Below are 25,546 nucleotides of genomic sequence, written 5' to 3' on the forward strand. Positions count from 1 at the left end.
CGACACATGCTCAGTCTAACCCACGTATGACCTGTGCGTGAATGCTGACACGGAGGTTGGCTGATTTCCAACGCTTGATGCCTAGGCGTGTTCCTTTTCGAAACTGCCTAAAGCCAGAAGCTGATATGCCATGTTTACAAGGGGGGGCGGAAGGACGGGAGAGAACTGTGAAAACGAGAGTGACAATCGCCTGGGTTCGTCTCAATAGTCAGAAAAGCAGAAATAGGCTGTTATGTGGAGTCTTGGAACGTCGAGACACAGCAAAAGGAGAAACGTTCAGTTTTGTGGCAATAGTCCCAGCCTCTGATTGGAGGACTGTTTTAGAATTCAAGCCAAAAAAAGGCAAAGGGATCAAGTTTGAACCGACCCGCCTGGCAGACACCAGGTGGATGGGCAGTTACTAACGAGCAGGTTACCATAGTTACCCACTCAGGCTCTAACCTTTCGCACCAGTCCAATTTTAACCTGCACTGTTCTGCAGGCAAATGAAGAGCCCACCTAAATCGGTGTTGGTGGCGGGGGGCGGTCCTCGTGATTTTATGCAAACTGGGGTCATATTAAGTCAATAGGTCCCCTTTTAGTTGGGGCCTAAGCGACGAAACCCCTTGCCAGGCAGAAGAGAGCCCTCCAAAGGCAAGTGTAAAATCTTCCTCTGTAGGGCACGGAAGGGCAGGAGAGCTCCTCTGGCCCTCCCAATGAAAGTGGCGCTGTCCGCCTATATAAAGCTCTGGTCAGACCCCATCTGGAGTAAGTTGCGTTCAGTTCTGGGCACTGCACCTCAGGAAGGATATACTGGCCTTTTGGCTTTGAGTCGCTCATGCGTGCGGATGGGTTTTGGTACATGCCCAATGACATGAATCAGTCATTCATGAAAGAAAGGCTTATGAAATAATACTGAGCGGCCTGCGGGTGGCGATGTCCAGGGAGAGTATAAATACTCGGGCATGGGCCCAGCTTGCGCAGGACATTCTTAACAGGAACTAGTGAAGGACACAACTAGACTAGATGTTGTAAAACAGTTGATTAAATTGACGGAAGAAAACTACTAGACCAAGTGCCTAGTAGTTTTCTTACATCACCCAATACCGGCTAACCAAAATAAAAATGTCTAAGACCGCTTTGAGCAGCGACCTTGGAACCTCACCATCATCCATGGTCGCAGAAGAAAGAAACATGACCCAGTTCATCTGGAAAAAAAATGTTGAAGGGCATTCACTTGTATTCATTGCCAGAAGCGGTCAATGGTGGATCTGTGCAACAGTGTCTTAAAAACAGAAGGTGCGAATCTCTCGCAAGACATATTTCCTGTTTGTCACAACTTTGCACTTGTCAAAAATGTCCATTTAAGGAACGCAAAACCCTAAATCTTCTAATCGGGGTCTTTTTCACACCAGCAGTGGCCCGTTTCCACTGCTGCTAAAATAATGCCGATCGGAAAATGTAAAGCGTGAAACACATCGAAAAGAGTGATTGGCTTGGATATAAAAAAATAAAACATGATCGAGTTTACAGCACAGAAACAGGCCATTCGGCCCAACAGGTCCGTGCCGGTGTTTATGCTCCACACGAGCCTCCTCCCACCCCTCTTCATCTCACCCCATCAACCTAACCTTCTATTCCTTTCTCCCTCATGTGTTTATCTAGCCTCCCCTTAAATGCATCTATACTATTCGCCTCAACCACTCCCTGTGGCAGCGAGTTCCACATTCTAACCACTCTCTGAGTAAAGAGGTTTCTCCTGAATACCCTGTTGGATTTATTAGTGACTATCTTATATTTATGACCTCTAGTTTTGGACACACCCACAAGTGGAAACATCTTCTCTACGTCTACCCTGCCAAACCCTTTCATTATCTTAAGGACCTCTACCAGGTCACCCCTCAGCCTTCTCTTTGCTCGAGAAAAGAGCCGAGGCCTGTTCAGCCTTTCCTGATAAGTATATCCTCCCAGTCCTGGAGTCAGCCTGCTGAATCTTCTTTGCACCTTCTCCGATGCCTCGGTTTCCTTTTTATATTGTAACCAGAACTGAGCACAGTACTCCGAGTGTGGTCTAACCAAGGTTCGATACAAGTTTAACATAACTTCTCTAAAATTATTTCAATCCTCTTGAGACCTGCGGTCACAAAGACATGCAACACAACAGCCGCAATGTAGATCTGGAAGAGGGTGCAGGTGGACGAGACCTTTTGTAAACTATCGAGAGCGGCAGACCCTTCAATTCTGCAGCGACTTACAGCAAGAATCAGTGGCACAGCTTCTGATTTCGGTCATAAGTTAGCGCTAAACTTTTCAGTGGTTCAAAGTAAATGTTCTGTATCCACAACGCTGCCCAGCATCATAAGAACACAGTTTTTGCAATCATTTCCGAAGTCCAACTAAATATTGGGAAGACCGAAACCATTGTCTTCGGTCCTCGCCACAAACTCCGGGCTAGATTTTCAGTGTAGACAGTTTTGGGGCGCTAACCTTAGCGCCCGCCCGAAGTTAGCGCCCGCCCCAAAGTAGCGCCCCGTTGCCGGAAATTCAGTGGCTTCGCCCTAAGAGGTTGGTGGAGCGCTAAAAGAGGCGTTCCACTACTATCTTTAGGCGCTAAGCCGGCGGTGCAGAGCGCAGCGCCCGAGCTCGGGCGCTGCGCCCGACAGACACTCTGGTGCCAGTGAGCTCTTAAAGGGGAAGGGTGCATGTGTTTTTTTCGGAGGAGGTGGTGGTGGTGGTGGTGGTAAACATAAATACACCGTTCACAACAACACATTGGATCCTTCCACACAACACATGCACACTGCCGTTTATAGTGCAGGAGGAGTGCCCTTTAATTTGCGCTCCCCAGGGTGTGTTGCGTTCCATTTTACAAACGCTCTGGACGCCAGCCGCACAATGGGGCGGTCCGACTGAAGTTTGGATTCGGGGCGGCCAAAGGGCGTTGCACGAGGATGTGACGTCATTTTCTGCGCGCGCATCCGGGCGGCCGCTAAACTTTGCGCCGGCGCTAACGGGCAACTTAATTTGGGGCGGGGCGCAAACTGCGCTGCGCCCGGGCGCTACACGAATAGCGCCCGAAAATCACTTCTCTTAAGGCGTTAACTGCTGGCGCAAGCAACTGAAAATCTAGCCCTCCGTCCCTCTCCTGGCAACTGTCTGAGGCTGAACCGCACTGTTCGGTTGGTGTCATATTTGACCCCGAGATGAGCTTCCGACCCCCATATCTGTCTAGTTCCACCTCTGTAACATCGCCCGTCTCCGCCCTTGCCTCAGCTCATCCGTTGCTGAAACCCTCATCCATGCCTTTGTTACCTCTAGACTTGACTATTCCAACGCACTCCTGGCTGGCCTCCCACGTTCTACCCTACGTAAACTTGAGGTCATGCAAAACTCGGCTACCCGTGTCCTAACTCACGCCAAGTCCCGTTCAGCCATCATCCCCGTGCTCGCTGACCTACATTGGCTTCCAGTTAACCAACACCTCTATTTTAAAACTCTCATCCTTGTTTTCAAATCCCTCCATGGCCTCGCCCCTCCCTATCTCTGTAATCTCCTCCAGCCCCACAACCCCCCGAGATATCTGCGCTCCTCCAATTCTGGCCTCTTGAGCATCCCTCATTTTAATCACTCCACAATTGGCAGCCGTGCCTTCAGCTGCCTGGGCCCTAAGCACTGGAATTCCCTCCCTAAACCTTCGCCTCTCTACCTCCCTTTCCTCCTTTAAGACGCTCCTTAAAACCTACCTCTTTGACATCTGCCCATATATCTCCTTATGTGGCTCGGTGTCAAATTTTGTTTGGATAACGCTCCTGTGAAGCGCCTTGGGACGTTTTACTATGTTAAAGGCGCTATATAAATGCAAGAGGTTGTTATTGTTGTTGGAAAAGCAGTCAACCTCTGACTTATTACACAACTGTGGATTCAACAAGGCAGAAAGAAAGCGGATTATAGCAGCACTCGATCACAAGACCAATACAGCTAAGGAAGGCCATTCAGCCCATCAATCGAAAAAGAAGCTACAGTTCCCCCACGACATCGGAACCGTGAGTTCTGTCGGCATTCCGTGTGTTGATCATTTAATGTGTGAAGAAGACCTTTCTGATATTGGCCCTAAATTTGCTGCCTACCAGTTTGACCATGTGCCCTCTCACCCGATCATGGTGTGGTTTGAAGTGCTGGTGCGCGATTTATCTCGCCTCCCTGATTGCGATTCTTGTGTACACTGGTCACAAGGACAATGCATTTTTCCATCAATCTTTTAGCAAACAGGTGGAAGGAGGCAAATTTGAGAAATAAATATATTGTAGCTGTACAAGGCCCCTGACTGTAGACAGCAGGTACCAATACAAAGTAGATAACTCGCGCAAACATTTCAGGTTTATTGGGGCATAATGGATGGAAATTCGCCTGGGCTGCCTTATAGGGAGAGGTGTGATCCTTCCCGCCTGATTTTCATAGACTCTTACAGCACAGGAGGCCATTCGGCCTGTCGTGCCTGTGCCGGCTCTTTGAAAGAGCTCTCCAATTTAGTCCCACACCCCAGCTTTATCCTGCAAATTAGGCCTCTTCCAGTACATAAGAACATAAGAAATAGGAGCAGGAGTCGGCCAATCAGCCCCTCGAGCCTGCTCCGCCATTCAATAAGATCATGGCTGATCCAGTCTTGGCCTCAACTCCATTTTCCCGCTCTCTCCCCAAACCCCTTAACTCCCTTGTAGTTCAAATGTCCGTCAATCTCTGCCTTGAATATATTCAATGACTCCGCCTCCACAGCTCTCTGGGGTAGAGAATTCCAAAGATTCACGACCCTCTGAGAGAAGAAATTCCTCCTCATCTCCGTCTTAAATGGGTGACCCCTTATTCTGAGACTGTGCCCCCTCGTTCTAGATTCCCCCACGAGGGGAAACATCCTCTCAGCCTCCACCCTGTCAATCCCCCTCAGAATCTTACATGTTTCAATAAGATCATCACAGAATCACAGAAACCTCACAGTGCAGATAGAGGCCATTTCGGCCCATCGAGCCTGCACCGACACATATCCCACCCCCGATCCCCGTAACCCATACACCAACACATATCCCACCCTATCCCCGTAACCCCACGTATTTAATCCCCCTAACACTAAGGGTAAATTTTATCATAGCCAATCAACCTAACCTGCACATCTTCTAAACTCCAGTGAGTATCGGCCCAACCTGCTCAACCTTTCGTCATACGTCAACCCCTTCATCCCAGGTACATGCCCAGTTGTCTTTTAAAATTTCCTATGGACTCTGATTCCACCACACTTTCAGGTAGTGTGTTTCAGATCTCAAAAACCCTCTTGTGTGAAGAAATTTCTCCTCCTTTCCCCTCTAGTTCTTTGGCCAATTGTTTTCAATCTATGATCGCTGGTTACCGGCCCACTTGCCAGAGGAAACAGTTTCTCCTGACTTGGAATCACAGAAATGTACGGCACAGGAGGAGGCCATTCGGCCCATCGTGTCTGTGCCGGCCGACAAAGAGCTCTCCAGCCTAATCCCACTTTCCAGCTCTCGGTCCGTAGCCCTGTAGGTTACGGCACTTCAAGTGCATAGCCAAGTGCTTTTTAAATGTGATGAGGGTTTCTGCCTCTCCCACCCTTTCAGGCAGTGAGTTCCAGACCCCCACCACCCTCTGGGTGAAAAGGTTATCCTCAACTCCCCTCTAATCCTTCTACCAATTACTTTAAAAGACTTGCTCTGTCGAAATCCCTCATAATTTTGAATTTTCCTCCAGGTCCTGCTCCCAATACCAAGAGGGGAAGGGAACAGGAAAATCAGTCCCATTCAATTGTGAAGTTAGACTTGCAAATGTTTTAGTGTTTACGATGGGGCATACTCCCGTAAAATGAAGCAGCTCGTATCTTGACTGATTTGTGTAGTCACACTCAGCTGAAAAAACCATTCGGGCCAAATCCCAGGAAGGAAATGCAAATGTTGAGACACAGGAAACTTGCACCGAGTTTGTTATTCATAACTGCAATGCAAAAAGCAACAGATTACACTTGCGCACAGACCTGTCTACCTTGCTACATTGAGGTTTCCTGTTCTTCACTTGCCCTGCCTGAGGCAGGTAATATTATTTCGAATATCACCGATATAGTCCAGGACATGACAACCACGAGCAAGAGCCAGAACCATAAACTCACTGCTGACTTGCACAAAAAGCAAGTCTAATTGGACTAGCACAAAAATAAAATGACCGCAAGGTAGGGGATTGAGGGCGACGGAGATGTTAATTTATCTGATTTATTTACATCGCCGCTGGTTGGATCTGCTGTGGGCAGAAATGGCGGCTGATTGCCCACAGTCACGGCACTTCAAAAGTAAGGCACAGGATATGAACTACTTTTGAGATGTTTGTGAGAGATGTTGAGAGGACTGTTAAAAAAAGCATATGGGCTCCTTGGCTTTAGTGATAGAGGAATAGAATACAAAAGCAAGGAAGTTGTGCTAAACCTTTAGGCCTCAGCTGGAGTATTGTGTCCAATTCTGGGCACCGCGCTTTAGGAAGGATGTCAAGGCCTTAGGAGAGGGTACTAGAATGGTACCAGGGGATGAGGGACTTCAGCTACGTGGAGAGACTGGAGAAGCTGGGGTTGTTCTCCTTCGACCAGAGAAGGTTACGAGGAGATTTGATAGAGGTGATCAAAATCATGAGGGGTTTTGAGAGAGTAAAGAAGGAGAAACTGTTTCCACAGACGGAAGGGTCGGTAACCACAGGACACAGATTTAAGGTGATTGGCAAAAGAAGCAGAGGCGACATGAGGAAACATTTTGTACTCAGCGAGTTGTGATGATCTGGAACGCGCTGCCTGAAAGGGCGGTGGAAGCAGATTCAATAGTAACATCTGACCAGGTTCCTTGGGCAGCTGCTTCTATCAGGACTGAACCAGCAGAAACCTCTTCTCACTGCGCTTGTAGTTATTTTGTGCCATCTGCGTGACCCCATTATCCCCGCTTTTTGTTTGTCAGAGCCTTTGGCGGAAGAGGCACTGTTGGTATTTTGGGTGCATCTCAATGTTATGTCTAGACAGTGGCTTCACACTTCTAGATAATTTCTAATAATTGTGACTCATTTACAAGGCACCACACATCTGCATCAAGGCAAGATATGAGCAATAGTATTTCATATTTCTCCCTGAAGGAGAGAGGAGCTATTGTTTGTATCCAAGGAAGTGTCAATTCAATCTAAGTGCCGACACTTACCTGGGTGTATTTATATAGCATCTTTAACATAGTACAACGGCCCAAGGAACGTCACAGGAGTGATTATATTAAACAACATTTGACACTGAGCCACATAGGAGATATCAGGACAGGTGAAGAGGTAGGTTTTAAGGTGCTTCTTAAAGGAGAAGAGAGAGGTCGAGAGGCGGAGAGAGGTTTAGGGAGGGAATTCCAGAGTTTAGGGCCTTGGCAGCTGAAGGCACGGCCGCCAATGGTGGAGCGAAGGAAATCGGGGGATGCTCAAGAGACCAGAATTGGAGGAGCGCAGAGATCTCGGAGGGTTGTGGGGCTGGAGGAGGTTACAGAGATAGGGAGGGGCGAGGCCATGGAGGGATTTGAAAACAAGAGTGGAAGCTCAATCAAGGACAGGCCATCGAATCTGTCGGGTCCAGATGTTGATAGTTCAACGCTCCGACACCCGAACGCAATCCATCAACGTGACGTGAAAATACACATGATTGGGGTTCATAACACTGGAGAGCTCCCCACGAGACTGGCTCATGATCTTATTGATCCAATATCAAGAGTGGAACGATATGGGCCCAGAACTTTGGGTCTCCACGGGTGAGTACGCATGGGGTACTCATCCGTAGGCCCAATGGAAGTGCCGGTTTCCTGCATGCACTGCGCATGCGCGGGAAACCGGCACTTCCGTTCCCCTGAACGAAGGGGTTCAGAGGTCAAACGCGTGCGCAGGAGAGGCTGCGCGTGCGCATCGAACCTACGTTTTCTTTGCAGGTTTTCCCGGGAGGGTATGTCTCCAGCAGTTACACATTTAAGGTAAGTGGTGAATTAATTAAAATTAAAACATTTTTTCCACAGGTTTATTATTTTTAAATACTTTAAAGAAAGGGAAGTTTATTTTTAGCCCCGTTCGAAAATAAAAAAAAAAATTCAAAAATTTAAATTATTGTTTAAAATAGTTATTTCATGTAATTTATAGTTTATTTAAAAATGTGATTAAAAAAAAAAAATTATTTGAAGATTTAGTGATGTTTTGGGGCCCGTAGTATTTCTAAGTTTTGACAGCTCTTCCTGTCAAACTTATGAATGGGCATTTCCCTGCTCCGATTGGCTCTCCATGGCCCACGTGATCCCAGGGGACGCATCGAACTAACTGCGCCCCTGGGATACGCGGGCACTGCGCGCCGGCAGTTGGAGGAGGCCCAGGATCGGAATCCCACGCAGGCCCACAGCTCAAAGGCCGGCGCGCTAGGTAAGTGCAGGTCGGGGGCTTGCACCGACCCGAATTTCTGGGCCATAGTTTTGGATAGAAATCCTTCCTTAAAAAAATGGAGAGATCAGGCGGAGAAACAGGATGAGATGTAGGGACCGAGTGAGATTTTTTTCCTTTTTCTTTATGCTCCTTTCAAGTTGCTCACTGAATTATAACAGAGTCGTCGCCAATGCTGCCTCTAAGCTGGGTGCGGGCGCGGGCGGGCAGTAACCTGCAAGGTCCCGCGCAGGCCGCATGCAAGTTATTCCATCTGAAAGACCGTGCGTGCGCAGAAAACATAAAGGGACCGCGCGTTGAAATAATCAGGCTGCGTACAACAAAGACAATTTAGTGGGGACACTGGTCCCCACCACTTACACCGTCCACACTTATCACGGGCAGCTGCCTCTAGTCGGGCAAATGGAGCTAACCATTTGCCATTACCTCACGAGCCAACTACAAAGGCACCGATTAAAATGTATTAAGAGCACCGGCTATTCTGGGCTGTTCAGTCCCCTGTACTTCGCAATGCTGTAACAAACTTCCTGTTTTTTCGTATAACTTAACTACTTAGGCAGAACTAAAAATGAGTTCGCAGGTGACTGATGAGTCCAATGCGGGACCTACAGTCTCTGTCACAGGTGGGGCAGACGGTGGTTGAAGGGGGCGGGTGGGTGGGGTGCTTGGGTTGACGTGCGCTCCTTGCGCTGCCTGCGCTTGGCTTCCGCTTGCTCCTGGCGAAGAGACTCAAGGTGTTCGGCGCCTTCCCGGATGCTTCTCCTCCACTTTGTGAGGTCTTGGGCCAGGGATTCCCAGGTGTCGGTGGGGATGTTACACTTTTTCAAGGAGGCTTTGAGGGTGTCCTTGAAGCGTTTCCTCTGCCCACCTGGGGCTCTCTTGCCGTGCTGGAGCTCCGAATAGAGCGCTTGTTTCGTATATCACAGCGAAGAAGCCCTTTTACACCGAATGACATCCAGAGACAGCAACAAAAAGGCACGCAGGGAAAGAGACAGCGAGAGTGTGCGAGAGGCACGTGAGTGCGAAGTGTACAGAAAGAGAACGGGAAACTGTACGAGGCAGAGAGAGCTGGAGTACATACAGACAAGGGACAGGGATGGAAAGAGAGCCCAACGAAGGTCAAAATTGTTTGACACCTACAGAATGTTGGAAAACTGTACTTTTTGTTATGTAAGCTTTGGCAATATGGTTCCCTGTAAACTTTCATGCCAATAAAGCATTTGAATTGAATTGAATTGAATTGAGAAAGGGAAGAGAGAAAGAGTTGGAGACAGAAGATAGGAATAACAAATTCAATTGTGAAAGTCACTCTGAGGAGTGAAAGACAAACAAAAAGAGGGGAAGACAGAAAGAATTCGAGTGGCAAGCAAAGGGATGGCTACAGTAAGAAAGAGACACTGGGCTAGAAACTGCCAGCAAGTCGCTTCATCAGAATGATGCATTAACGGTGCTCGCCATTATTAATTCATTAAAAAATCTACGAGATACACCATGAATTCAGATCCTCCGCCAATGACTTGCCGTCAGCCTTGCCCAAAGTCGATACACCTTCGTTCTTGCCGTGAGGCTCCCCAGTGAACCTAACGCCGATCTTGAAATTGCTGGATTTACGACGTTACGATGAATAATTTCCGTCACAGGCATTTAGGGCTGGTAATGAATGTCGTAGAGGACGTTGGCAATGACGTGATTTATGGTCTTGACACGGCATTCAACCTGGGAGGCACAATGAAGCTGTGGCGTCTCACTCCAACAGACAGTGAATTGTTGCGAGAGGTTTTCTGGCAGTGTTTTGGTGCCAGTCTTGCCATTCGCACTCCTCTTAGTGTTGGACGGCCAGCATCTTCAGGATGCAAAACAGTTTCGATGCTCAGAAGAGGATCACTCATTCAAATGCAAATTAGATTGATTTCTTTCCGAAAATAACATTGTGGGATCCAGTCGATGAGTAATTTGAGAGATGACGTGTGGTGAGTGTAGCGAGGCTCGGGAGGAACAGGTGACTTTGGACCTGTGGTTCCCAATGCTCTCCACCCACTGGGGGGTTTTCCTCACCTCGTGTCTGGGTCTGTTGTAGACTCACTGATAGAGATTGATTGCTGTGATTAGTCAGCAACTCCAACAGCTCTGTGTCGTGCCACCACCAGGCTGGGAGGTGACATAGAAACATAGAAGATAGGAGCAGGAGTAGGCCATTCGGCCCCTCGAGCCTGCTCCGCCATTTAATGAGATCATGGCTGATCATCCAAATTCAGTACCCTGTCCCTGCTTTCTCCCCATATCCCTTGATCCCCTTAGCCTTAAGAAATATATCTAACTCCTTCTTGAATATATTTAATGAATTGGCCTCTACTGCCTTCTGTGGTAGAGAATTCCACAGGTTCACCACTCTCTGGGTGAAGAAATTCCTCCTCACCTCAGTCCTAAATGGCTTACCCCTTATCCTTAGACTGTGACCCCTGGTTCTGGACTCCCCCGCCATCGGGAACATTCTTCCTGCATCTAGTCTGTCTCGTCCTATTAGAATTTTATAAGTTTCAATGAGATCCCCTCTCATTCTTCTAAACTCTAGCGAATATAAGCCTAATCGACCCAATCTCTCCTCATACGTCATTCCTGCCATCCCAGGTATCAGTCTGGTGAATCATCGCTGCACTCTCTCCATGGAACTTGGTCCACGAACTTGGTCTTTTTTCATCTAGCAATTCCTATGTCCTTATGCAAGCAGTGGCGTGCCCACTGGGTGTTCTGCTGTTCCTGATCACGCCTGCTGGTTCTATACGCCATTGGTCAAGAATGTTTGTACATTTCACATCTCAACGACCAATTCCTAAATACAACTGGGTTAATATCCTCTTCTTCTGCTTGTTCTTTAAAAAAAAACTTACTCTTCCTTTCTGTCTTTTTTCTCTCTCTCTCTCTTTATTCCTTTTTTTTCCCATTCACGGGATGTGGGCATCGCTGGCAAGCCAGCATTAACTGCCCTCGAGAAGATGGTGGTGAGCCGCCTTCTTGAATACAACTGGGCGACTTGCTGGGCCATTTCAGGGGGCAATTAAGAGTCAACCACATTGCTGTGGGTCTGGAGTCACATATCGGCCAGACAGGGTAAGAACGGCAGATTTCCTTCCCTAAAGGACATTAGTGAACCAGATGGGTTTTTGATGACAATCCAGTACCATTACGGATGCTAGCTTTTTATTCCAGATTTATTTAATTGAGTTTAAATTCCCCAGCTGCCGTGATGGAATGTGAACCCATGTCTCCAGATCATTAGTCCAGGCCTCTGGATTACTAGTCCAGCAACAGAACCGCTATGCTACCACTCCTCTTTCTGTGGCTGTGGCTCAGTGGGTAGCACCCTCGCCTCTGAGTCAGAAGGTTGTGGGTTCGAGTCCCACTCCAGGGACTTGAGCACAAAAAGCTAGGCTGACACTCCAGTGCAGTACTGCACTGTCGGAGGTACCATCTTTAAGATGAGATGTTAAACCGAGGCCCCGTCTGCCCTCTCAGGTGGACGTAAAAGATCCCACGGCCACTATTTCAAAGAAGAGCAGGGGGAGTTCTCCCCGGTGTCCTGGGGCCAATATTTATCCCTCAACCAACATCACTAAAAACAGATTATTTGGTCATTATCACATTGCTGTTTGTTGGAGCTTGCTGTGTGCAAATTGGCTGCCACATTACAACAGTGACTAAACTTCAAAAAAGTACTTTATTGGCTGTAAAGCGCATTGAACATCTGGTGGTCATGAAAGGCGCTATAGAAATGCAAGTCTTTCTTTCTGTCTCTGTATTTCATTTGACTCTAATTCACCCTATTTCCTTTTCCATCTTTGGTCTGTTTCTTTCTCTGTCCTATTCTTTCATTGGTTAAGGAGTTAAGCCATTGGTCCCAGTTGCGACGCTGACATTGCCGCTCCCTTACCGGATCAATGTGCAAGCAATTCACGCCGCCATAATAGTGCAATGCCAAAGGTGAGCGAAAAAGCCCAATTAACGCTGTTCGCTGCCAAAGTCTCCACTGCAGTAAATCTGTAGCCTACTGTCAATAAACAATGGTCACACAGCATCAGCGAGCAGTTCCCTAAGTATGACTCCTGCATGCAATAGGCATTTAAACAAGAGCTGTGGGTTTGGGCATGTGTCACAATGCAGTCTTATTGAGCAAGATCGGAAGTATTAGCAGAGTCACCAAGCTACGGAAACAGCTGTGATGGCTTTGCCTTGTCCAACATTGCACCTGCCATTACCTAACTAACAGCACGTGTCAAAGGCACTAATATAGCACAGTGAGTAGCCAGCAATGAAAACAGTTCTAAATACATATCCCTTTAATATACTCTGACGCACACTTAAACTTAGTCATATCCATTTATAAACAAATCCCACATAATGTATCTTGCCTACATATCAATTTATTTCCACTGTAGATGTTGCTGGTACATTATGTAAGGCTTGCTGCATATAACACGGGCCCCTGATCTAATCTATTACCAGGGCAAGTGACATGTGCTTTGTTTGACAAGTCCTGCAAATGCCCATACTTACCGTATGAGCGAGACTTGCTGCCCACGCAAGAATGGACTTGCTTTAACACGACGCTTTGTCATTCACTCAAAAGAAAACCCATCTCAAGAAAGATGTGTAGAAAGATAAATTGCTGATTAGTGCTCCCGGCACGGAGTTCCCTACGATGGGAGCGCGTGTTGAGAATTCAGCTGCGGAGATTGGCGTGACTGATTCGCAGCCCGCACGGTTCCCCGTTTATCAATTTTAGTGGACAAAAAAAAAATCCTTCAGGCTACAAAATCCAGCACGTTAAATTCCTAAAACGCCCTCCCGTCCTGAAAAGCTTTGCATCGGGGCGGGGGGGCGGGGGGGTGCTAAATCGTCTGGATTTTCCCTACAGTTAATTACATTGGCACAAAGTTACTTGAAAAGTGCAGCAGGCAGCGAACAGGTCAGTTTCTGAAGGGATTGCAGCAGTAAGCGATCGCTTGCTGTGACAAATCACTCACCTTATTTACCTACATATAGAGCAGAAGTGGGGTAATGACTGGGGACAGCGCTCAAGTGAAGTTCGAGGCAGTGATCTCATGTTATGCAGCCGATGTCTTGAGCACAATAGAGGATTGGCCGGTTTATCCCTCAGTATCTGGTCACTGGCTGCACATAAAGGGGGTGATTTTCTCAGTGGGGAGCTTTTGGAGGTGGGACTCCCACTTGTCGGGTTTCAGTCCCGCCTCCAGCGACTTGTGGCCAACCCACGTTATTTTCCCTTGATTGACCTTGTTACGCCCACCCAGCAGGCTTAGCAGGCCAATTAAGGGGAAGCCGGTTACAGAGAACATCAGCGTATGATGTTTCATCTGTCAAAAATTTTTGACAGATGAATTGTCATCGTTTGACAGCTCTGTGAAGCTGTCAAACACTGACATTATCTGTAGTTTGATGAGTTCTTGAATTCAAGACCTCATCAAACTTCCTTCTTCTGCAGAAATGAGATGGTTGTTGCATTGGAGGATGACATGGCCATCTGTCATCTCTACCGCGGAGGTGCGAGACTCTCCGCATACCCACCGACTGAAGCCTGCAGGAAGAAACAAAGGTAAGTACACTTTTACTAACACTTTGCACTTACCTCAGATACTCACCTCTCCACACTTGCACCCATCACTTACCTTCACAGCGCACTTTTGCACCCCTCCGACCCCCGCAGACCCACTACTCGCCTCGCTGACCCTGGCGGGTTTCGAAACCTTTGGGAAGTCCGCACTTGTGAGGGCAAAAAGGGGATAATCCTATTTTCTGTCCATTAAGTACCTGTTAACAGGCAGTGAATAGGCTTTAATCCCTTCCCGCCTCCAAGGAGACGGGACCCGGTGCGGGACGGCTACCCGCCTCCTGGCAAGATGGCACGGAGTCGGGTTGGGCACCCGCCCCCAAATTCTGCCATTTTTCCGGCAGTCCCGCCTCCATACCCGCCTCCCCCAGGGCTGGTAAGATCGCGCCCCACAGAAGGAAATTCTTCACAATGTATACAGGATAGCGGTTCATTACTGTGCTATACATTTTCTTAGTGGCATGTCCCGTCACTGTGACTGATGGACTGTGTAAACCCAAACTCTGTTGGCATAAAATAGCCTCTATGTAATATTGCCCACCTCATATCAAAGGGCACTGTGAGGCCCAAAATGGTCAGGTTGGTTCAATGATGGCAATAAAAGTCACCGGGGCTAAGTTAAAATGGCCCCTATCGTGCTGTAGGGAAACAGGCACACCTGTAACTATTTTAGCGGCGGTGTTAATCCAGGTGAGAGGGGCTGACCTCGCGCTCAACGAGCGAAGAGGTTCACCCGAGAGCAGTCAGCGTTCACGCAGCCCTCTCTCACGGCACAGTTTGCAGCCCGCTGTGTTGTGTAATGCATCACCTTACGCGTGGTGAAACGGGTTTTGCGTAGAGACATCGCCCTCCGGCCTCTGACGCAAGTGAAAGAGCCCAAACTGGTACAAAACGGGGTCTCCTCCACTCTGTACTCCCACCTGCGACCAGAGGAAAACATGCCTCGCGGTCTGAATGGGCGCCTTCTTTCTCAGAGCCACCAGGGATTCCTCTTTTTGCCCAATGCGGACAGACGTGGCCTCGCACTGATGTCAGTCAGCGATGCTGCATACAATTACAGGCCACCAGAAGAGGGTTGCCAACCCTCCAGGACTGGCCCTGGAGTCTCCAGGATTTCCAGGTTAATCTCCAGCAACCCGGGAGAAAGATCAGAGGGGCATTAAAGAAAACGGGTGTATATTCTTCAATTTCTTTGAATGCCTTATAGTTAGTCATGAGTTATAAAAACATTAGAGAGGGCGGAAAATAGGCCGCTTGGCCGGACGGGGCGATTGGACACGGACGGTCATGTGATGATACCTCCAGGAATACGTCCAACCAGAGTTGGCAACCCAATGAATCACATATAGAAACATCGACGATAGGAGCAGGAGTAGGCCATTCGGCCCCTCGAGCCTGCTCCGCCATTCAATGAGGTCATGGCTGATCATCCAAATTCAGTACCTGGTCCCTGCCTTCTCCCCATATCCCTTGATCACTTTAGCCTTAAGAAATATATCTAACTCCTTCTTGAATATATTTAATGAACTGGCCTCCACTGCCCTGTGTGGCAGAGAATTCCACAGGTTCACCACTCTCTGGGTGAAGAAATTCCTCCTCATCTCTGTCCTAAATGGCTTACCCCTTATCCTTAGACTGTGACCCCTGGTTCTGGTCTCCCCGGCCATCGGGAACATCCTTCCTGCATCTAGTCTGTCTAGTCCTGTTAGAATTTTATAAGTTTCAATGAGATCCCCTCTCATTCTTCTAAACTCCAGCGAGTACAAGCCCAATCGACCCGATCTCTCCTCATACGTCACTCCTGCCATCCCAGGTATCAGTCTGGTGAATTTTTAAAACATGAAATATTAAGGACGGTATTAGAAGATAGAAGGGTTGCGTGCTGTAATTTCCTTTTTATTTTTAAATGATGTAGTGAATTTATTAAGTCAAGGACGGGGAAATTCTCCCCAGCAGCTAAACACTCCCCACACCCCCAACTCTCGGACGTGTGTGAAAGAAGCAGAAAATGGCAACGTTTTAAAAGCTCCTTCATTGGAAACCTTGCACAGTGAAGGTAAATACTGCATCCTTAAACTACCTACCGTATCTATATATATAAAGCGGCTCTTCTGTCTGTCTGTCTGTCTGTCCGCCTGGTCTCTATACGTTTGGAAGTTACAGAGCGTACCGACGCGCGCGTCGCCTCAAAAGAAAGCTTGCGATTCCGGACCGGTCATAGGCGTATTTACGTTTCGGCCGGACAAAAATCCCGCCCGCGGTATCCCAAAAACGTTCAGCGTTCCGCTCATTAGCATCTCATTAGCGACCATGTGACGTCGAGGTCTTCCTACAGTTGAGTGTCGAGTGACTCGACGATTGACCAATCCTACGCTTCGGTGACCTGACCGGTCGACCAATCGGTGCGTGTGTGGGCGGGCCTTATCCTTCTGAACCGAGGTGAGTGGCCGCCATCTTGATTTTCCACAATTTTTTCCCCCACACTTTCTGTTAGGGAACTAAGGTAAATATTTCAATTGTGTGTTAGGCAATTAATTAACAATTTATTTGAGTTTTATATTGTGTTTAGCAACCCCCCCCCCCCTCCTCCTCACCCTCGCGCAGGGGGGACTCGGGGCCTGAAGCTGAAAAAATTTCTCTCTCTCTCTCTCTTTCTTCCCTCTCTCTCTCTCCTTCTCCTCTTCCCTCTCTCTCCTTCTCCTCTTCCCTCTCTCCTCTTCCCTCTCTCTCCTTCTCCTCTTCCCTCTCTGTCTCTCTCTACTTCCCCCTCTCAGGTGTCGCGGACGGAGCGCGGGCGCGCCGCCCGAAGTTTCCCGCTCGCTAACGGCCTTGCCGGCTCCCGCGGGCCGCTCGCACTGACCGCGCATGCGCCGCCCGCACTCACCGCGCATGCGCCGCCCGCCCGCACGCAGCGGCCGTCCATCAGCCGCGCGATACGCGGGGGACCTCAGCAACGGCACCGGACCTCAGGCGCTAGGCAGGGGGAGGGGCCGGAGAGAGGGACAGAGGGGAGTGGGGGAGGGGAGGGAGAGAGGGGAGGGAGAGAGGGGAGGGGAGGGAGGGATAGGACAGGGAGAGGACATGACAGGGAGAGGGGGGACACACAGGGGCAGGGAGACCAAACGCCCCAAAATTGCCCTCGCAACGCGGGGCTCGCTAGGCAGGGGGAGGGGCCGGAGAGAGGGACAGAGGGGAGTGGGGGAGCGGGGGAGGGGTGGGGGGGGAGGGAGGGGAGGGAGAGAGGGGAGGGGAGGGAGGGAGAGAGGGGAGGGGAGGGAGGGAGAGAGGGGAGGGGAGGGAGGGAGAGAGGGGAGGGGAGGGAGAGAGGGGAGGGAGGGATAGGACAGGGAGAGGACATGACAGGGAGAGGGGGGACACACAGGGGCAGGGAGACCAAACGCCCCAAAATTGCCCTCGCGCCCCAAAATTGCCCTCGCAACGCGGGGCTCCCCAGCTAGTATACTCATGTATGAGGTGACTCAGGTATAAGGCTTCCCACCAAAAATCCACCCAATGTCCTAGAAAGACGCACAACTCTCGTGTAAGTTTCCAGTTATATTCGGCAAAACATTTTTATCTCTCCGTTCTTTCGCCTTTCCACTGCCACCATCTGCTCTTCACCTGTTGCTTTGTTTAAATGGAAACACACCCTCCTGATTCCTGTCCCAACTCCCGCTGCTGATTTACCACCCTCTCTCCCTAAATCTACCCGCTGAAGATCAGCAGGAGGAGCCAGGATCGAGGGCGGGGGGGGGGGGGGGAGGGATGGTTGGCCTTTAAGTGTCGCGGCATGGTAGAAGCGGTGATGGAAAATGGGTCTTACCGAAGAAGCTGCTCCGCCTAGCGGGAATCCAGAGGAATTATACACGCCTCCTGTCACTGTGTTGGCGCTGGCGGAAGACAACCCCGCTCAAACTTTCAGCCCCAAACAGGGACAGAGATTTCACATCTTGCATGAGACTGGAGAAGCCGGGGTTGTTCTCCTTAAGAGCAGAGAAGGTTAAGGGGAGATTTGAGAGAGGTGTTCAAAATCATGAAGGGTTTTGGTAGAGTGAATAAGGAGAAACTGTTTCCAGTGGCTGAAGGGTCAGTAACCAGAGGACACAGATTCAAGGTGATTGGCAAAAGAACCAGAGGCGACATGAGGAAACATTTTTTTTTTTACGCGAGTTGTTGTGACCTGGAATGCGCTGCCTGAAAGGGTGGCGGAAGCAGATTCAACAGTAACTTTCAAAAGGGAGTTGGATAAATACTTGAAGGGGAAAAAATTTGCAAGGCTATGGGAAAAGAGCAGGGGGGGGGGGACTAATTGGAGAGCCGTACCAAAGAGCTGGCACAGGCACGATGGGCCAAATGGCCTCCTGCTGTGCTGTATCACTCTGCGATTCTATATACATTGATTGATGCAAAGGAAGGAAGAACACTTACTGAGAGTGAAGGGGTACCGTCATCTTCCACTGTTACTGTCAGCTGGTAAAAACCTTGCCTCTCCCGATCTGGAGGAGAGGGGCGTGTGACAATCTCTCCAGTCAGCCTGTCGATTCTGAAGGTGAGATCTTCATTGCCCTGGGTGATGTAGTAGTACAGCACGGCGTTCACACCAGTGTCCTTGTCTGTAGCTCTGACTCTGGTGACTGCAGTACCTCCACCAACGTTCTGAAAAATGCACAGAATCTGTTAAAGGAACCTGGAAGATGGTACTTCAAATATTGGAGGCAGTTCAGAGAAGGTTCACGAGGTTGATTCCGGAGATGAAGGGGTTGTCTTATGAAGAAAGGTTGAGCAGGTTGGGCCGATACTCATTGGAGTTTAGAAGAATGAGAGGGGATCTTATCGAAACATATAAGATTCTGAAGGGGCTTGACAGGGTAGATGCAGAGAGGATGTTTCCCCTTGTGGGGGAATCTAGAACTAGGGGGCATAATTTCAGAATAAGGGGGCACCCTTTTAAATCGGAAATGAGGATGAATTTCTTCTCTCAGAGGGTCGTGAATCTTTGGAATTCTCTTCCCCAGAGAGCTGTGGAGGCTGGGTCATTGAATTGAATATATTTAAAGTGGAGATAGAGAGATTTTTGAACGATAAGGGAGTCAAAGGTTATGGGGAGCGGGCAGGGAAGTGGAGTTGAGGCCAAGATCGGATCAGCCATGATCTTATTGAATGGCGGAGCAGGCTCGAGGGGGCTGTGTATAGCCTACTCCTGCTCCTGCTCCTACTTCTTATGTTCCTGAGATGAATGACCAGTTAATTTGTTTCTGGTGATGTTAGTTGAGGGAGGAATCTTGGCCGGGAGCCCGAGAAAACCTCCTGGGGCTCTTTTTGCAACAGTGCCATGCTATTTTAATGTCCATCTGAAGCACTGAAACAGATGGATCCTCAATTCAACCTTGTATGTGAAGGCAGGCGCCTCCAACAGACAATGCGGCACTCCCTCAGTACTGCACTGAAGTTTCAACTTCGATTGTGTGCTTGCTTGTGCGGCAGATGGTAACATTCACATAACGCGGACTTTGCTTTTGTGAATTAGGAATCATGCAAAACCTGGGTGACATAGCCTCAGCACGATCTCCTAACTGTTGTGTATTCTTTGATGTGTGGGTGGTATTTGCTGCTCGTTACTGTCTGAATTAAGTAAGTAATCAGAGTAATTTCTTTTCTCAAGTTGATTGATCATTCCATTTATCTGGTGATGTAAAAAGACTACTGAGCTCTTGGTTTGAGGATAAAACAAGGCTTTAATCAACTGTTTCACAACCATGAGATTCTAGTTACATCACTAGTTCCTGGTTACAGAAACATCCTGAGCAAGCTGGGCCCACGCCCGAGTATTCATACTCTTTGGATGGCGCCACCAGCTGGCCGCCCAGTGTGATTTCATGAGTCATTTTTTCATGAATGATAAGATTCATGCCATCTGGTACAACTGTTGAACTAATCAGAAGGGAGACAGAGGAACGCAGAGATATTATTAGCACTGCCTGGCGTTTCTCAGTGCTGCTAAGGGAGGGGATGAACAGATGAGGAATGCGGGGGGAAATCCTTGCTGGAATAATCCTACATGGGCTGTGAATGGAGCAGACCTGATGGGCTGAAATGGCATTTCCTCGCTCCAGAGATTCCTTATTTCACCAATGATAAGAATCAGAAATCATTTGCATCGTACAGTTTTTAAGAATGGGAACGGTAGGATCGTGGTTATGTTACTGGACTAGTAATCCAGAGGCCTGGACTAATGATCTGGAGACGCGAGTTCAAATCCCACCACGGCAGCTGAGGAATTTAAATTCAGTTAATTAAATAAATCTGCAATAAAGAGCTAGTATCAGTAATGGTGACCATGAAACTATCGGATAGTCATAAAAACCCATCTGGTTCACTAATGTCCTTTAGGGAAGGAAATCTGCCGTCCTTACCCGGTCTGGCCGATATGTGACTCTAGACCCACAGCAATGTGGTTGACTCTTAACTGTCCTCTGAAATAGCCGAACAAGCCACTCAGTTGTACCAAACTGCTACAACAAAGTATAATAGGCAAAAATCCCGGAAATCAGCACTGTGGGAGCACCTTCACCACACGGACTGCAGTGGTTCAAGAAGGCGGCTCACCACCACCTTCGCAAGGGGCAATTAGGGAATGGGCAATAAATGCTGGCCTCGCCAGCGATGCCCACATCCCGCGAACGAATAAAAAAATAACTGAGGCCTGTGGGGCTTGGAGCCATTGAACCGTGCAGATGCATTCACTTATTCTTTCATTCCCCCCCAACGGTTTTTACATTATTGATCATTAGGTTCCAATACTGTCCTTTCATAGCTGGGATAAATACAATAAATGCCACTCTTTAAGGCTTCATGGTAAGTTTATATGTAGGGGTCGGAACCAAATCCCAACCCACAAACCAAAGCCATCAGCAGAGGGCGGCAACATGGTCGCACGGACGGATGGCCGGTGAGGGAGCGGGAAGTGGAAATGCCACGTTGTTACAAAAAGGAGCACTTGTCTTGAGGTCAGGGGTTAAGCAACATCAACTGAAGATGGTGGCCCATGTCACCCACAATGGAACCTCCATGTTGCTCACCTTATACCCGAGTTGGATATACTTAATGCAGGGAGTGGATAGAAATAAAGGAAAAGGTTCCAGTCCTCAATACATTGCTTTCATTCCTTGCCTTCAGGAGAGGGGATTGCAAATCTACAAGATGCACTGCAGCAACTCGCCAAGGCTTCTTCGGCAGCACCTCCCAAACCCCCCGACCTCTTCCACTTAGAAGGACAAGGGCAGCAGGCGCATGGGAACACCACCACCTCCAAGTTCCCCTCCAAGTCACACACCATCCTGTCTTGGAAATATATCGGCCGTTCCTCCATCGTCGCTGGGTCAAAATCCTGGAACTCCCTCCCTAACAGCACTGTGGGAGCAACTTCACCACACGGACTGCAGCGGTTCAAGGCGGCGGCTCGCCACCACCTTCTCGAGGGCAATTAGGGATGGGCAATAAATGCTGGCCTCGCCAGCGACGCCCGCATCCCACGAACGAATTTAAAAAAAAGTTACCTATTCTGATTTGTATTCCAATTATATTGGCTCCACGAGAGATTGCATCAAAATTCAATATGGATAGTTAACAACCCTGAAATGAAGGACAAAGTATAATATTTGTTCTTCAAAAATATTCAATGGAAAAAAATTGCCCTTTTTGTGCATGCATGATTTTGAGATGCAAAAAGGTTTGAAGTGCAGATGAAGAGCAATCAGCTGCAAATCTTTGATCTGTAACAGGGGGGGTGTGAAATTCTTTCATCAGGTGTGAAATTGGAGAAAAGCAAATACTGTTTGTGTTCATGGCAATTCATGTTAAAATTAAAAAAACAGCTGGTGCCCTGCCGAAAAAAAAACAACCTGCCGAACAGCAAGCTGAGGTTTGTGCGAGCAAAACATCTCCCTGTGTCTGGGCGTTTAATTGTCAAGGTTTGAAACTGTTACTGGCGAGAGAGAGAGAGAGAGAGACAGAGAGCGAGAGAGAGAGAGAGCGAAAGAGAGAGCGAGAGAGAGAGAGAGAGAGAGAGAAAGAGAGAGAGAGAGAGAGAGAGAGAGAAAGAGAGAGCGCGCCGGGCACATGCACCGCTCTTCCCAATAACGCGTCTCAAGCCCAACCTCAGAGGAGCCCCGTTGACCATACCAGTCTGACACTGCCGTGGCCAAACATTGGCCTGTCTGAGTCAGAAAGACAAATTAGAGTTGAATTTTGGAATGTATGAATTTGTGGCCAACCAAAACTGGTTTGAAAGAAAGACTTGCATTTCTCCAGCGCCTTTCATGACCTCCGGATGTCCCAACACACTTTACAGCCAATGAAGTAATTTTTGAAGTATAGTCACTGTTGTAATGTAGGAAACACAGCAACCAATTTGTGCACAGCAAGCTCCCACAGATGTGATAATGACCAGATAGTCCATTTTAGTGATGTTGATTGAGGGATAAATATTGGCCAGGACACTCCTACTCTTCTTCGAAATAGTGCCATGGGATCTTTTACATTCAGGAGGGCAGACGGGGCCTCGGTTTAACGTCTCATCCGAAAGATGGCACCTCCGACAGTGCAGCACTCCCTCAGCACTGCACTGGAAGTGTCAGTCTAGCTTTATGTGCTCAAGCCGCTGGAGTGGGACTCGAACCCACGACCTTCTGACTCAGAGGGGAGGGTGCTGCCCACTGAGCCACAGCTGACACTGACGTGCCTGAACTATTTTAGGTATAACCAACGCTACGCTCAGATTGCATACCCTCAGCGCTCACTGCCTCTTGTCCTCGTGCACCTGCTCACTTTCCCAAGAGAAGCACGGGGTTCTCCTGGTCATCACTCCTCCCTCATTCAACACCGCTGAAAACAGATTACCTGGCCATTCGTTCATTCATTTGCTGCTTGTGGGACTTTGTGCTGAGTAAATTGGCTGCAGCATTTGCCTACACAATAGTAGTGACCCTTAGCATGAAAAGTATTTCATTGGTCATAAAGCACCTGGGGATGTCCTGAGGATATAATAAGGCGCTTTACAAATGCAACTTTTTTCTTTCTTTCTTCAATGTTTCAGATACAGTTTGCTAAAGGCTCTCACAAGCTTAATCAACAGCTCCCACCTCTGAACTTTGATCCTCCCACCCTGAGTCCTTCTTCATCTAATAACAATGTTGGCATGACTGTCACCTCTGACCTCAAATTGGACATCCACATCTCCTCTATTACTGAAGCTGTCTCCAACTGGCCTAGTTTTCCTTTCTTGACCTTTCTTTCTCACCTCCAACCTGCCACTACTATCTCCATCACAACGTTTCTTGTCTTTACTTTCTACAGTGATCACTCAGTTAACAGATTTGTACTTTTAAGGCAATTGCCGTTGATATTAAGCTATGGTACAATACTGACCGCTCAGTGTGGGGGGTTTGACTGAAGCCGTGCTCTCTCGCTCTACTCTATTAGCAAATGCATTACCCCATTTAAAATATCCCACGATGTATTGATGGATCCATCAAATGGAACCTAAGTTTTCTTAGGTTAAGGAGACTATCACAAGTGTTAGTAATGTAATTTAAACTCACTCCGTTTTATTCAAAGTAAGACATGAATTCAGAGACGTTGAGAAGATCTTTGACTCTCAATTTTTTTTAAAGTGTATTCACGGGATGCGGGCGTCGCTGGCAAGGCCAGCATTTATTGCCCATCCCTAATCGCCCTCGAGAAGGTGGTGGTGAGCCGCCTTCTTGAATACAACTGAGTGAATTGCTCGACCATTTCAGAGGGCAGTTAAGAGTTAATACATTGCTGTGGGTCTGGAGTCACATATAGGCCAGACCGGGTAAGGGCGGCAGATTTCCTTCCCTAAAGGACATTAGTGAACCAGATGGGTTTTTAGAAAGAAAGAAAGACTTGCATTTCTATAGCACCATTCACGACCACCGGACACCTCAAAGCGCTTTACAGCCAATGAAGTACGTTTGAAGTGTAGTCACTCTTATAATGTAGGAGCCAATTTGCGCACAGCAAGCTCCCACAAACAGCATGTAATAATGGCCAGAAAATCTGTTTTTGTAATGTTGGCTGAGGGATAAATATTGGCCCCAGGACAGAACTCCCCAGCTCTTCTTCAAAAAAGTGCAATTTTACAACAATCCGGTAGTTTCCTGGTCACCATTACTGATACTAGCTTTTTATTCCAGATTTATTTAATTAACTGAATTTAAATTTCCCAGCTGCCAGCGTGGGATTGGAACTCAGATCTCCAGATCATTATGTCCAGGCCCTCTGGATTACTAGTCCAGTAACATAACCACTATGCTACCGTACCCCCGATCGCTCTAATTTCTTTTGTTAACAGTTGCTGTTTCCACAGAATCCAATAGAGCAATAGACTTTACCTCATAAATGCTGATGTTGTAGCTGCCCAGGTTTGCGATAACTGGTGCATTGTCATTCACATCCACAGCTGTAATGGTGAGAAGGTGATCCGTCCTGTGAGGTGGTGAACCATTGTCAAAGGCCTGAATCTGAAAAGAAAAGAAAATGTCGGCTCCAGTAGCTCGATAGATATTGTTTGCTGCAACAACCTGGTTATCTTTACCCGAGTTTATTCAGGAATATGCCATCGACACCATCCAGGACAAAGTAGCCCGCTTGATTGGCACCCAATCCCCCACCTCAAACATTCACTCCCTTCACCACCGGTGCACCGTGGATCTCAGTTGAACACGGTGCAATCTTCCTCACCCACAAAGATTACTTTCCTGAATTGTGCAAGAAAATCCATGAGAGAGTCATACTGCAGGAGGAAAATGGCAAAATCGCCAGAGGGGGGAGGTTATGAGCCACTGTTGCTGCCAGTTTCAAATAACAGCCCCAGGGTTTCACAAATCCAAAATGGAGCCACGTTTTCCGATAACTGAAATTACTAAAGGTTTGGGATGCTCTCCTATTCCACATTGCTAATGTAACACCACACCAATCAAATCACTCTTATAAGAACATAAGAATTAGGAGCAGGAGTCGGCCATTCAGCCCCTCGAGCCTGCTCTGCCATTCAATCAGATCATGTCTGATCTTCGACCTCAATTCCACCTTCCTGCACTATCCACATATCCATTGATTCCCCGAGAGTCCAAAAATCTATCGATCTCAGCCTTGAATATACTCAACGACTGAGCCTCCACAGCCCTCTGGGGCAGAGAATTCCAAAGATTCACCGCCCTCTGAGTGAAGAAATTCCTCCTCATCTCAGTCCGAAATGGCCGACCCCTTATCCTGAGACTGTGACCCCTGGTTCTAGACACTCTACCCCGTCAATCCCCTTCAGAATCTTATATGTTTCAATGAGATCACTTCTCATTCTTCTGAATTCTAGCGAATACAGGCCTAGTCTCCTTTTGTACATATACTTTTAGTAGAAAACACCTTGCACGCAAT

At 48.1% G+C, this 25,546-nt stretch overlaps 1 protein-coding gene across 1 annotated transcript in view; it reads right to left on the bottom strand.

Annotated features, from left to right (window-relative positions):
- The window catches only part of LOC147098673 (cadherin-23-like), a 229,320-nt gene that overhangs the window by 200,203 nt on the left and 3,571 nt on the right, over positions 1-25,546 (bottom strand). Inside the window, exons 2-3 of the mRNA XM_085970674.1 lie at positions 24,505-24,633; positions 18,518-18,745 (exon numbers count right to left, since the gene is read on the bottom strand). Coding sequence (XP_085826800.1) covers positions 18,518-18,745; positions 24,505-24,633 — 357 coding nt within the window. The remainder of the gene's footprint in view (positions 1-18,517; positions 18,746-24,504; positions 24,634-25,546) is intronic.

The sequence above is a fragment of the Somniosus microcephalus genome, chromosome 29, assembly GCF_052327205.1.
Source record: "Somniosus microcephalus isolate GS21.2 chromosome 29, FLI_Smic_1.0, whole genome shotgun sequence".
Taxonomy (NCBI): Eukaryota; Metazoa; Chordata; class Chondrichthyes; order Squaliformes; family Somniosidae; genus Somniosus; species Somniosus microcephalus.